The sequence below is a fragment of the Phyllostomus discolor genome, chromosome X (assembly GCF_004126475.2).
Source record: "Phyllostomus discolor isolate MPI-MPIP mPhyDis1 chromosome X, mPhyDis1.pri.v3, whole genome shotgun sequence".
NCBI lineage: Eukaryota > Metazoa > Chordata > Mammalia > Chiroptera > Phyllostomidae > Phyllostomus > Phyllostomus discolor.
The window spans coordinates 32,790,102-32,803,881 of NC_050198.1; the positions used below are offsets into that span (position 1 = coordinate 32,790,102).

The window sequence follows — 13,780 nt, forward strand, 5'->3', positions numbered from 1 at the left end:
CACATGCCAGAACTCGTGTCCTTCCAGCTTTACTGGGCTGCCATCATGAGTTTGGGCAGGCGTGGCCCCATGTCCTGGAGCCAATCCTCTCTGAGCTCCCACGCAGGCGCTGTAACTCAGGGGACCTGCCCCCCCCCCCACCAGCTACATCTGGGTGGGGAAGTTACTTCCATTCCCCTGGCTTAGAGCTGATCACAGCTACTTAACATATCTATGCAACCAGTCAAAGGTTACAGATATGCCAAATGACCACGCCAGAGCTTAGCTGCAAGGCTGTTGCTATGCTAAACAGCTCTCAATGGCCCTGCTCCATTTGTCCCTTCCCCCAACCCACACCCTGGGCGGGGAGGGGGATGGAGACATCCCAAAATCTCCTGGACACCTTAAGTTCTGGACCCCATTTCAAATGCCTATTTGGGGCCCCCCCTCTTGGCTGCACCCTGTAACAATATTCCTTAGAGATTTGGACATGAGTTATACCTTTATGTCTTGAGTGCTCACAAAATAACTCAGGGTCAGATCTGGACCCAAGTCCAACACTATATCACCAGTCCTTGGAGTTAAACCCTCTCCTCTCTTTTGCCTCAGATATATTTTGTTAAGGAAACAATGACACATTTTTAATTTTTTTATTCATGTTGTTGCCTAGCTTATTTAACACCTTATACTTGCACAGTCCAACTGCTCAGATGTATTGGGAAATACAATCGTGTAGCATGTTGTTCAACTTGCCTAATGAAGGGGTGCCCAGATGGCATGGAATGCTGCTGTGGGGCAGGGAGGGGTAACTACAGAGGTGTTTAAGGCATTGTTAGTTCACAGGTTAGTGAGCAGCCAGTCCAGCAGTTGTTTTCTAGTCATATTGCCCACGGCTTCATCCAGTTGTCGTTCCTTGGCAAACTTCATGACTTCTTGAAGGAGATCTCCAACACTGTACCCCTTCTCTGCTGCCTTAGCTGATACTTGTGGAAGCTGTGGAGACAGCAGAGATAGTTTGAATCACATGAAACTTTTGGAGAAGGGACCCAGATGGATAAAGTGAACTACCTCTTTAACCCACCTTTCCACCCATGATTCTAAGATTAGAGTATAAGCTGCCACAGATACAGGACTGGCTTTCCTTTCTTTTTTCCTTTACCTTCCTCTAATGTCATAGATCAAAATGAAAATTATACTTCCCTTTTGAGCATCAAAACCAAATTCTGGAATCAGTTGTGTTTACTAAATACTTCTCACAAAGGGCTGGGTCCTTCAGTTAGTCTGTGCTGATTACTAGGTCAAGGTTAGGGGTTACCATTCTTCCACCTCCCTAAAATGTATTTTACCAGATAGTTTGTTTAAAGGATACTGATAAAACAAAGCTGATCTTACTCTCCTCCTCTTGGCTTAAATGTACAGACCTCGAGGTCCCACAGCCTCAACTAATAGTTCATCATTTTTGTGTCTTTTTATGAAGTGAAAGTAGTTTGGACTATTCTTGAGCTCTAAGTACAATTTTTTCTCCCTGCCCATTCTATCTCCCTTCTTGTGCTTTGTCATTGCTTACCTTCTCCAGTTGTCCATCATCATCTCCCATGAAATAGAGCATTGGCACATTAAATTGGGAGGCTGCGATCCACTGCAGGACAGCCTGGAGCTGCTTCTGCAAACTACTTGTTGAGCACTGATTATTGACAATGACTTCTGGCCCAGGAAATGCTTGATGTGACATTGCACCATCATGATTACATCTGGGACCGCCAACCTGGTAACTGGGGTTGTTTGCCAAGGCTGCTTGTTCTTCCAACTCGGCAAGGGCTTCCCTGTTGTTGCTATACTTAGCCATGATAAGGCACAGCTTCATCACAGATTCTACCAGTTGATCAATGAACTGTCGGTTCATTTGCTTTGTCCCACTGACAAAGTCAAGTTCTGAATTGTCCTGGAATTGTTCTTCCACTCTCTCAGACATGAAAGTTGCTTTGTTTGAACTGAACTCAGAAGGCTTACTCTCAACTTCAGATTGTTCGTCAATGTTGAAGGTGCTCTGACTGTCCCTGTTGCAGGTGCTCTCATTGAGCAGTTTTTGAATCAGTGATAGAACGATGTTTGACATATCTGACTTTTGGCAGTCTGCCTGTTGAGATTCTTTTACACAGGCAGATGACCCAGGAGCTACACGAGACTCTAGATGTTTCATTGAAAGTGCCTTGGCAGTTTGGCCTCCCACGTTCTTTTCATATTGGGCACTCTGAGTCATATAGCCCATGGTAGAACCAGGACAGTCTTCTTCAAGTGTATCTTTGCCCTTGGCCTGCTGGGTCAGGTGGTACTGAATCAGCATAAGGGCAGAGACAATCAAGTCTTTTGCCAGCAAATATGTGGAAGCGCTGATATTTTCTCTTTTTTCTTCCATATTGGTGCATGCTTTGCCAGCAATCTTGCCTTGGTTTCCTTGTGTTTGGTTCCACATGGCCAGACTCTCCTTGAGGATGTGTTCACCAACTCTTTCAGCACTAATCAATGACTTGTATTCATCTGGCTTTATTTTGCATTTGTCCTTCCCCTTCATCTCAGCTTTCATGGTAGAGAATTCAAGACTTTGATTTTTACTTTGGTTCTTGCATTTGAGATCATGGGACCCAGCTTTCAAAGATGCATACAACAGACTCTGTGATTTAGTCTCCTTCTCTCCAAGCATAGCACAAACCAGGCGCTTCAGCATGGCCTCCAATATATCTGTAGCATTTTGTTTTCCATGGTTGAACAGATTCCTCTTGACAGCTGAGACAAAGTCAGAGTCAGTCATCAGGACCCCAGTGACACTATGCAGGTTCTTCAAGCATGAGTCAATCAAATCGGACACAATTTCCTTGGTGTGTTTTAACAACACCCTCTTCAGGACCACACAGGCAGGAACTGGTTTCCCAGAAGTTTGCACTTTTAAGCTCCTCATAACAGAAACCATCATGTCAGATGCCACTTGATTTGCATAAACCATGAGCCCTTTACTGAGAGTGTCTGTGAATTCTTTGCTTTCTCTTTGGCACATCTGTTTGTCTCCTCCCTTGCTCTTGTTGGATAATTCACTATACATAAACGTTTTTCGGCCACCTTCCTTGCCCTCTTCCCCAGTGCCCCGGATTTCTGCAGAGGTCATTTCCACAGCATCGTGGACCATTTCAGAAGCGATCTTGCTCACAGCACTTCGGGGGCAGTTTTTCCCTTTGTCCCCAGAGGGTGGATAGATTGAATAATGATAACATTTGCCTCCATTTTCCAATTTATCCTTGATTTCCTTATGGGCCATCTGGATTACCAGGTTAGATAGTCGGTTGACATAGAAGGAAAGGTCATCCATGGAACATTCTCCCTCGGGAGAGATTACTGCCCTATGAGTGCTAGAAGATTTTGTTGAAGAGGTGGAAGGACTCTGGTTATTGTTGGTATTATTGGCTGCAGTCATTTCTAGATGTAGGCTTTGAGGTCTGTTGGCCATATAATCGATGTTCAGTTGATCAGCATAGACGCTATAGCAGTTTGCAGAGGGTGCTTTGTGATGTTCATCTTCTGCCTCTCCTACTTTACGTTTACAAGTAGAGGCTGAGGGGCTTAGTGCATGCTGGAAACCCAAGGCATACTTCTGGAGATCATTTAGAAGCCAATTTGGAACACTTATAGGATTAGAGGGAGCTTGTTTAAAAAGGCATACAGATCCCTCCATCTAAAAAAAAGAAGAACACCTAAGAGTTTGGGGAGGCTACTTTCCTCCTCTTATTTTATTTAGAAGATATATTTTTCTAAACTGCATGTATTAGGGATTTGGACTTTAGAATTTGCATGGAAACTTAATACATAATTATATCCATTAACAGACATTTGAGCACCAGTGGTAGCTTGTCAATTTCACCTGAGCACATGTGCTTATCTCAATATGTGTAAAAAAATGTGTCAATGTGTCTCTTATGTATGTGTATGAATAACTGTATAGCAATTCATAAGTGTGAACATCTCAGTAGATGTGAGAATGTGTCAGTCTGTGTTGCTGGTGTGTGTGCATATGCATATGTCAGTGTACATGTATGGCTGACTATGTGTAAGCATGTGTAATAACACATTGACATCAATACTTATTCTATATGTCTACTATATGGGCCAATATGTGCATGATAGTGTGTATGTCAGTGTGCCTCTGAAAATATAAATGAAAACTGTCAATTTGAATGATTTTTGTATTTGTTTATAGTACAAAACCAATAGAATGTATCATGGAGCTATAAATATAGTTATTTGTTAAAGCATAAATTCACAGGTTAACATACATACTCATTAATATATTAATGTGTAAGATATAATATGTTAATGTATAGTATATAATACATTAATAAATGTGTATGTTAAAATATGAATATGTGTATTAATAGATGATTGTATAATGACTGTGCATGTCAATAAATTGGGTATCAATTTATGTTATATTATATGCTATGTCAATAATTGAGAATGTGTGTCAGTGTTGCACACATCCTGCATATTTGAGTTTGTGTGTGAATACATGAATGGGGATGTCACTGTATTTGTGTCAATGTGTGTATTAATGCATTCAAATGTGTGTTAGTGAATATGTGTCACTTTGTTTAAGTTCGTATGTATGTGTATCAACATGAGGTATATTTACAGGGTTGGACAAAAGTAGGTTTACAGTTTTTTGTATCGAAAGTAATAAAATAATAAGTAATAATTCAAGAATAAACTGTTTTGTGTACTCATAACTGTAAACCTATTTTTGTCCCATCTTGTATAAGAGTATATGCTTGTATCTGAATCTGTATGGTCACTGTGTTTTGATCAAGGCTTGTGTGTGTACGTTTATGTATAGTGTGCATGGATGTGAATATGGATGTTTATGTAGGCATATCAATGCAGCTGAATCTATACCTTTGTATATGTAAGTCATTGTTTATGAATAGTCATTGTTTACAAATATATATGTATACATATATGTATACATATATATTTGTATACATGTAGATGTACACACATACACACATATGCATGCATGTATATTTTTGTATATATACACACAAATATATATACAAATATGGATACATGCATGCATATCTCATATATACATGTATATATCTTGAGATATACATGTATACATCTATTATATTTGTATACACATTACATGTATATGTGTACATGCATGTCTAGTTATGTGTATATGTATTGCATACATCTTCTACTCAGTGCTACATACCATTGCCCTCTTTGCCCCCCATTGTTTCATCTCCTTTCTTTTCACTGAATTCCCAGGCATTTGAGGTTATGATAAGTTCAACATTTTGCAAATGGGCTTAGGTTACAATCAGGGAAATCTGTATCGTGTGTGGGAAATATGTGCTGTGCTTTTAAAAATAAACATCAAGTATAATTTACTCCCTTCTTAAGACTTCAAAATGGAGTCCCCCCCCCTCAGTGGAACCCAAAACTCTTTGAGGAATAATTTTTAACTGTTTTTTCTTAAGAGCCACTCTCATCACTTCAAGTGTGTCTGGGGCCAGAAATGTTGTTTCTGGTTTTAACATGAGCATAGGGACACAGAATAGAAAATATTTGACTTCTTTGAGCTAAAACCAAATATCCTGTTTTAATATCAGCCATTCTAGGTTTTTAGGGCAGTGAAGGTTACTTGTCATGGGCTCTAATGCCCACCCAAACCAGGAGCCTAACAGATATAATTTAGAATAGTTACACAAAAACAAAAGGACTTGCATGTGACAGTAATATGCAAATCTAATTGCTTCTAATTTTATGCTACCTAACAGTCTATGTAATCTCTTAGATAATAAGGTTGGGGACCAGGCAACTATAGTTCTTGGTCATTGTGGATTCTCTCTGCTCCATATATCCTTATTCTTTTCTTTTTGGACACTGGGCAATGAGGGGCGCACAAGTCCATTACAAGGCAAAAAAACAAAACAAAACAAAACAAAAAAACAACCCAAAACACTATAAGAGATCTTGCTTATAAGCCGATATCTTTGTTAGTATAAGGATAGCAAGATTATGTTTGGAGTAGGTACCTATAATCAGGAAAGGGCATTCTGAGTCTCTGTGATTAGGGCCATTGTTATATACCTGGGCATGAAACTTACCTGTGAGTTTAGGCCTGCATTCTCTAGAATGTCATAGTAGTCAGGTTTAGGGGCCTGTTTGTCAACAATTTTCTTACTATTTCTGAACCAGAGTCCTCAGATTCAAAACTGGGCTCTGGAAATTAGAAGGAGCAGACTCAGAGGCTAAGTGTACCTTAGACTGGTTTTGCTTCTCAGTATCCTTGATTACAATAATTTCTGTTTCTTCTAAATGCTCCAGGGCTAAGTCACGTCCTGAACTGGAACCACCAGCATCCTATGGAATTAAGGGGTCAGATTCTTATGAATAGTTGCTTTTTGAGACTTCACCAAGCTGCCCTCTCCACTGCTCCCTCTTAAAAACATGAATGTCATAACTCTTATCACTTTTCCTTTCAAAGGAGAAATAAGCTTGTAATGCTAGCTAATCTTTGAAGAATGACTTTTCTCTCCACAAATTACTACCCTTCCTAGAGGTATTCACAAAGCCATGAGTCTCAAGAATCATATTTCATTAATCATTGAACTTTGGCACAGTTTTTTTTTTCACTGTTCTGACATTCTACCTTCCATGCTTTAATTCTTTCAGCCCTGCCAGCAATTTAAGTGCCTTCTAAAATGAGATTTGGTATCAAGAGTGTCAGTAAATTCTCAGCAAGAGATTTTGGCTTCTCAAAAATGACCACTGCTCATTCGAATCTCCTCCATCTTTCTACCCTCTGCCACACCCTTTCTCTTTTATTATGATGTCACTAATAACCTTTTCAGAAGTTTCTCACTCATTCCAACTCTGAGAAAATACTCACCTTGGAACCTTTATCTTCCGTATTCAGGGTGGACACATCGACAAAACATATCTGCATCAAATTAGGATAATACATTTAGGAAAATTCTAGAGAAAAAAACTGCAGTTTCTCTGAGATGATAAAGCACCTACCGTATTGGGTTCTTGTGAGAATTGATGGAGATAGTGCATATAAAGCTTTTAGCAGACTGTACATAGTAAGTACTCAATAAATGTTATTTGCCTGAGAGAATCTTATCATTACTGTATTTCCTCGATAAGACTACCTACCTGTCAGAGATGCCCAAAATACAATACCCACATTTATTGAGAAAAGTCAGAAGAAAGGTGGTTTTCCCAACTGACACAAACTAAAAGGTGAAACTTGTATTAGAACTCAATTCCCTGGCTCCCAGTTAGAGTAGTTTCAATAACCACAGTGTTCCCCAAATGTGGCATTTTTACTATTGATGTCATAGAAAACTTTAGGTGGTACATGGATAAACATTTCTATTTAATAGGTGTATTTTTATTGATTGTTTAATAGGAAAAATACACACTAAAACATCAAACCTGTGATATTGTGGATAATATTGCTTAGGGTGTTGGTAATTTTTAAATGTCAGTTTTTTAAAACATTGCAGAAGCACATATTAAATAAATACTAGTATGAAAGGTACTTAAACATGATAAAAATGTGAGCATGATAAAAACAGAGCATAAGATATTTTGTTCTCTTGGAGGAGTCCAACTTTAGTGCAACTTACTGGTAGCTAGGTGACATTATTATGACTTAAGAGGTTAGGTAATAGAGGCTGGTAACTAGGCAACCACCACTCCTCCCTCCCCAGAGGCTCCCCTCAGTCCTCCCTCCCTATCTCTTTTACCACTCTTCATTCTGCCCCTCCCTTGATTTGTCCCTCTGTGATGTATAAGCACACTGGTTACCCCACAGACTTTACTGAACTTGGCATCTTGGAGAAATGATACTGTCACTCCCCATTAGTCTACCCTGGGTTGCAGGATATCTGTATTCATAAAGCAATCTTTTCCACACCTTGGTAGGAGTAATTTTGTATCTTACCACTTTCCGTTCTTGTTCCTGCCGTTCTTTTGGGCTATAGATATCAACCTTGCACACACCCCTGGGGCTGTGTAACCAGTCAATATTATCAGACATCTGGAAAGACAAAGAAAAGTATATGGTTATATATGTGCTAAAAGGTTATGGATGTGCTAAAGGTTGTATATATGTGCAATAAAAGGTTCTAAAAACCTTCTATATGGTTTTTAGAAACTTGCTTGGTTTAGATAAGAGGGCCCTGAAACTCATCTGTGTGTTTCACATTGGTTTAGGCTAGGAACTGGTGGGGTGAGTAGTAGGGAAAAGATTTTCTGAAGTCATCAGGGTAATTTTAGCATAATTCCTTGGGAAGTAAATTTAAAAGGAGGTATAGAGAATGTGGGGATTATCTTTAGAGATTTATTTCTACCAAACTCCACTAAATCTCACCTGTCTCCACTCTTGAGTACCTTCAAAGATTCAAACTCACCTCATCCCCTTTAATTGAATTTTAGTTAACCCCAGTTCAGCCAGAGTCTTTCTTATCTTAAGGGAGCAAAATGAGGTAAATAGCTGTAACACTTACCACATAGAGCCACTGGAAAAGACTAAGGTCAATACAGTAGAGTGAATAAGTAACCTTTTAAATTAAAACAACACATAAGATTCAACATATAGAACAAGTTTCTGAATGCTGGGAAAACTCAGTCTAATAGCTATAAATATAACCAAAAAGCAAATGTGTGAGGAAAGACCAGACCCTGATCCCATGGAACCATGTTTAATTTTATTTTTGAAAGAATAATCATCTCTGCCAACTTTCTTCAGCCCCCATGCCACCTTCCACCCCAGACCAGAAGTAAAAATATAAAGAAATTGGCAAAAGCCCCAGCTGATTTTTGTTGTGTAAGACCTCAGATCCATGTTCAGAAAGATAGTTATGAGTTCAGTAGAATTGTTTTGGTACTTGGTACTTGGATTTGTTAATTAACAAGAGAAACATTTTGCCAAATATTACAGAGCTGTTGAATTCCTTTCCTCCAACTTCCTTCACAATTTAGACCTCTAGCTCCCTTTTCTTCCTCTTTCTTTTCCCTCCCTTCCTCCCCTTCCCTCCCTCCATTTTCCCTCCCTCTCTCCCTCACTCTCTCTTCTCCCCTCTCTCCTTTCCTCCTCTGTCTCTTCCTCTTCCTCTTTTCCCATTTCCCTTTTCTCTGCTCCCCTCCCTTTCTATCCCTTTGTTTCTCTTCCCTCTCTCTCCTTCATTCTTCTTCCTATTCCTTCTTCTTCCTCCCTCTTCTATATTCAGCTATTGTTCACATGATAATACTACATCCCTACCCTTTATCACCCCCCAAGACCTTTGGGGCTTTCCCAAAGATTTAGGAAAAGGCTTCCCATACCCTCAAAAGAGGGAGTTTCTCTTTTTCCAGAGCTAGAGATCACTAGCCTAGAAAGAAAAAGAGCGAGGCATAGAGGTTCCCTCATGACCAGATTCTAAAAAACAATAAAAAAAATAAAATTTATAAACTCATTACCTTGATAATGAAGTTATTTTCTTCTTTTGTCTGAAAATGTGCCACCGAGAAGGGAGATGTGCCCCTTTAGATGGATATGGGCAGTGCCAAGTTCTTGGGCACCTGCAGCTGGCTGCTACCCTCGTCAGCAGTTGGACAAGACTGAAGGGCCAAGGCCTTTCCTGCTGCCTATGACCCTGTGGTATGACACAAGAGTTTGTTGGGTCACAATGCCTGAAACCATAGCAACCACAGCAAAAGTGTAGCAGGTTGGCAAACTCAATACCCCTTCATATCAAAACCACCTCAGGTTGTCTGCTGTATAACAATCTTCTTGTGTTCTCTGTAGGAGAGTACATATAATTCTTTCACATTTTCTCCAGTTCACAACACCTTGAATCCTTCATTCTTTCCTCTTTTTGCTAGATTTCCAGAACAATTTAATCATATTAGTTATCAGTTTGGTCTGTATTTTTCACAAAACTATTAATTTTTACATCTTATCTTATTTTTCTTTGGTTTTCCCACTAGAAGTTCAGCATTAGAAATAGAGAAATGTAGTTAAAGTCCCTTCCGAGTATCCTGAATGAAAGTGTGAAAATGGAAAGTTGGAGGCTGACTTAACAGCTTCTGTGGTTTTACCTCACCATTAAGACACCTCCTTAGCTAGTCAAAAAGAAGTCAAAAGATGCCCCTACCTTTGTAATATTACAATAGGTTATTTCATAAGACCTTGAAATAATTTTTTCTTGTGAATTTGGATGCTATGATGACCCTTCCAGTCTGACATAAGATATTTCTTCTTTCCTCAACTCCCCATACTCTCCTAAAGTCTTGACCACCAGCTGGTACTAGAACTTCTACTTCACAACATTGCTGTTTATTTTTATAGAGGACAATGACAGCCCAAAGTTGGGTGTTCTTAAGATTATGGGTGCCTAACTGGTTCAAAAAGCTCTAATTTTCATCATGAAACATTATTAGCCCAGAATAAAAGCTAATCCTCTTGGGACAGGGTCAGACTTTCAGAGACTCCTCAAGCCATAAATGGACTTGAGCCCCTCTTTATTCTTCTCCATTATAGCCAGTACTGGATTTTTGGCTACACTATTCTTTAGAAGATTATTCATTATATTTTGATATGCCTTTAGTTTAGCCCTGGTTTGGACACACTAGCCCACAACCAGATAAATCTCAGTGTGCCCAAGTCTTATTTTGTTTTCTCCTTGTCTCTTCTTCACATGTATCTACTTTAACCTCATACATGAAAATAAATGCATCTGAATTTTTAAAAAATCAGTTGCAATGACCCATCCCCAAAATAATGCAGTTTCATATTCTTGGTCTACCTTCACTTGACCTTTTCCCTGTTGCCCCTGAGACTGCACATCTTAACCTTGTTGTAGACTTCTTATCTTTATAATTCATGGCATCAAAGAGAAACAGAACTGGACATTTTTTAAAGGTGGCAAGATAGATTTTATTCAGGCTATTGCAGTAGGAGAGAAACTTTAGATAACTAGAGCTCAACTCTACTGAAACAAAAAGCAGGAGCTTTTTAAATGCTGGGGTGTGCTAAAGGAAAAGTATTGAGGGAAATTTGGGGAGCAGAGGGAGGTTGATCAATGTAATCAGGACCTCTCTGTTTGCTAACTGGTACTTATCAAAGTTAGAATCCTACCCTTCCATAGAGGTTGGAAAACAGAGGCTCTGTCTTTCTTGATGATTACATTTCAAAGGGGTGGCTCCCAGGTCCTTGAAACAGATATTTCTGGGTTGTGGAAGATACATCTCAAAGGGACAGAGAAAGGATTTATAATCACAAGTTTTTTGAATTCTCTAAGAAAAGAGAGGTGAGGCAAGGGTCTATAGACAGGTTTTGGTTGAAACAGACAGGAAATTCTTTTGGCAATGTTGAACTTTCTGAGGCAGGTATGTTAAGGAGGCTGGGGTCATCATTCTAAGGGCGTGCCTTGACCTCATAGAAACTATGCTAGTATTTGTTCAAGTCTCTTAATGTAGGGAGGTAAAAATCTTTGTCCTGAAATTTGAAGTTTTTATAGGCTGAAGTTGAGGCCTAGCTGAGAAGAAGGTTCCAAGAAGCCTGACTCTATGAAATCATTATGTTGTATAGCTTAAATACATATAGTTTTTAGTTTTGGTCAAGGAAGGAGTCTTTGTCAACAGTGATAGGCGAAAATCCTCAGTACTGGACTTGTTTTTTTTTTCTTTACCATTGTTTTGTTAAGGGGAAATTTTGATGTTTAAGTTGGAGCTCCTGTGTCTGGCTCATGTCTATGGAGTTAGAAGCAAAGAAAGAAAATGTTTATTTATTTTTCAAGCATAAGAATGTATATCCTTAAGATTAAAACAAGCAAGCAAGCAAGCAAGCAAACAAACAAACAAACAAAAAACCCTCTATGTCTTTCAGTCCAGAAGGGAAAAACTGTGATCTGGGCCTTGAACATGTCTTATCAAATCCCCTAAATGACAAAGAGAGAACTATTATGGATGATTAGAGCCCTATTCCATGGCACCCCAGTCCTGTCATGCTGGAGGCTAACCAGGAGCAAACAAGAGCAGCATTTGGATGAGAAACCAGTAATGAAAATATAAGGAGGCTCAGTCATATGTTACAGTATATTCACTGCTTCTTCTTTCTCTTAAGCTACTGAGACTCCCAGAGTGTCCTGTACTGACTAGCGGTAGGGACAGATAGGGAAGAAAGGATGTTCAAAGAGTCAAAAAAAGAAAGAACATGCTCCATTAATATGTGAATATGTGTGAAGTAGTATACACTTAGGTTACTCTTTAAGAGCCAAATATAGAGATGATAAACACAGAAGCTTTGGTCACCTGCTTTTTTTCCCAACCACCATCATCCATTTTCTAACCTTGTTTATTCTATATAAACATCTTTTTTTCCATAAAAACTTGTGACTAATCATACAAATCTCACTTTAAATGTGCATTCATTTTGTATTTGGTTTGAAAGAGCTATTAAGATAATAGATATGGAACCTGCACTTGTAATGTAATTATTATGAATAATGGAAAGTGAAATTTAAATGAACTGAATTATCAGCCTTCATGAAATTAATGCCTGCCTGTTAGTCCCACTAAGCATCTTTCAGCTTCAGATTTAGCCTACCTAATTTAGTTTATGCAATGATACTGTGACAATTAGGTTTAATAAACTTTTCCTATTCTTGGATCACCTACACCAAAGCCTCAAGAGCAGGTTCTCTGTCTCTTTTTCTTTGTATTTGCCATGGAGTTAGGCTCAAGGAACAGATGACGGTTTTGAAAATTCAGGCAGGAAACATAATTCAGAAGCCATGGAGTCATTGGTTCTGAAATAATGACCAAAAAACCTTGATTAGCTATTTGAATGAGCAGCTTCTTCATAAAGCAAAAATTTTCACAATTTAGATGTGCCTCAGAATCACCTGGAGGGCTTATTTAAAAATAGTTGGGCCCCATCCCAGAGTTTCTAATTCTGCATGTCTGGAAATTTGCCTGGTGTGTTTTGCATGCATTATCTCATTTAATTCTCACACAGCCTTATGATATATGTATTATTTTAATCCAGATTTTATTAATGGCATGTTGGAGCCCAGAGAGGCCATTTGATTGGTGGTTCGGCTACTTCCGGCATGAGCCACTTCCATCGTCTTGGAGGGGGGTGTATGTTTCCGTGCTAAAAAATTAGCACTCCTTTTCTTTCTTTTAGAGTCCAAAGATGTAATAGAGAAATTCCTAGGGAAAACAAAAGTAAAGGGTACCTAGTCTGATCATTTGGCCCCATCTGGTGGTTTCAAGCCTGACGGAAAAGTGTTGATCGGTTATCTCCCCCTGCTGGTCAGAATGGTAGAGTCGGCGCACCGCCACTGAGAACGTTTTTCTGTAGGCAGTTAGTGTGCGGCGGTTGGTCTGAAACCGTTGGTCATGTGGCGGTTGGTCTGAGGTGGTAATTCTGAGGCGGTTAGTCCTCTCTCCCGCTGCCCCTCATCTGTTTTGTTTTGTTCTGTTCTGTTTTGTTTTGTTTTGTTTTGTTTTGTTTTGTTTTGTCTTGTCTTGTCTTGTTTCTGTTTCTGACTGGCGAGAAGCCCTTTTCCCATGCGTAGCTTTAGTTCCAATCAATTTATGGCTTGTTATGGGTACTTTTGCCTTACATGTATAAATACATTTTATGTCAGAGCTGGAGATGTGGTTGAGGAAACTAGGCTGTTAATCGGAATTTTTTTCTTGTCAAACCAGCAAACTTGTCTCGAACATCTGATGGAAAAGTATTTAAATA

General features: G+C 39.1%; 2 protein-coding genes across 3 annotated transcripts in view; one reads left to right on the plus strand and one right to left on the minus strand.

Moving 5' to 3' along the window:
- Nucleotides 1–655: 655 nt before the first annotated feature.
- AKAP4 (A-kinase anchoring protein 4) lies at nt 656–8,080 on the minus strand. Its single transcript, XM_028523209.2, has 5 exons — nt 7,985–8,080; nt 6,923–6,973; nt 6,292–6,393; nt 1,547–3,703; nt 656–972 (listed from the first exon to the last, which is right to left on the minus strand). Exons 1-5 carry the CDS (start codon nt 8,078–8,080, stop codon nt 817–819), a joined length of 2,562 nt encoding a protein of 853 aa, XP_028379010.1. The 3' UTR covers nt 656–816.
- A 5,313-nt stretch (nt 8,081–13,393) lies between these two features.
- Nucleotides 13,394–13,780, plus strand: part of CCNB3 (cyclin B3) — a 71,127-nt gene continuing 70,740 nt past the window's right edge. For both annotated transcript variants that reach the window (XM_036016425.1, XM_028523219.2), the window contains exon 1: nt 13,394–13,464. The gene's annotated coding sequence lies outside the window, so the exon portion shown is untranslated. The remainder of the gene's footprint in view (nt 13,465–13,780) is intronic.

What these genes read in the sequence shown, in the direction of transcription:
- AKAP4 (XM_028523209.2), bottom strand. Translation starts at nt 8,080, where the DNA reads ATGTCTGATAATATTGACTGGTTACACAGCCCCAGGGGTGTGTGCAAG. An exon ending in AGGAACAAGAACGGAAAGTG is followed by an intron (nt 6,974 to 7,984) that starts GTAAGATACAAA and finishes AATTTGATGCAG; the next exon opens with ATATGTTTTGTCGATGTGTC. An exon ending in ATGATGGACAACTGGAGAAG is followed by an intron (nt 973 to 1,546) that starts GTAAGCAATGAC and finishes CTGTCTCCACAG; the next exon opens with CTTCCACAAGTATCAGCTAA.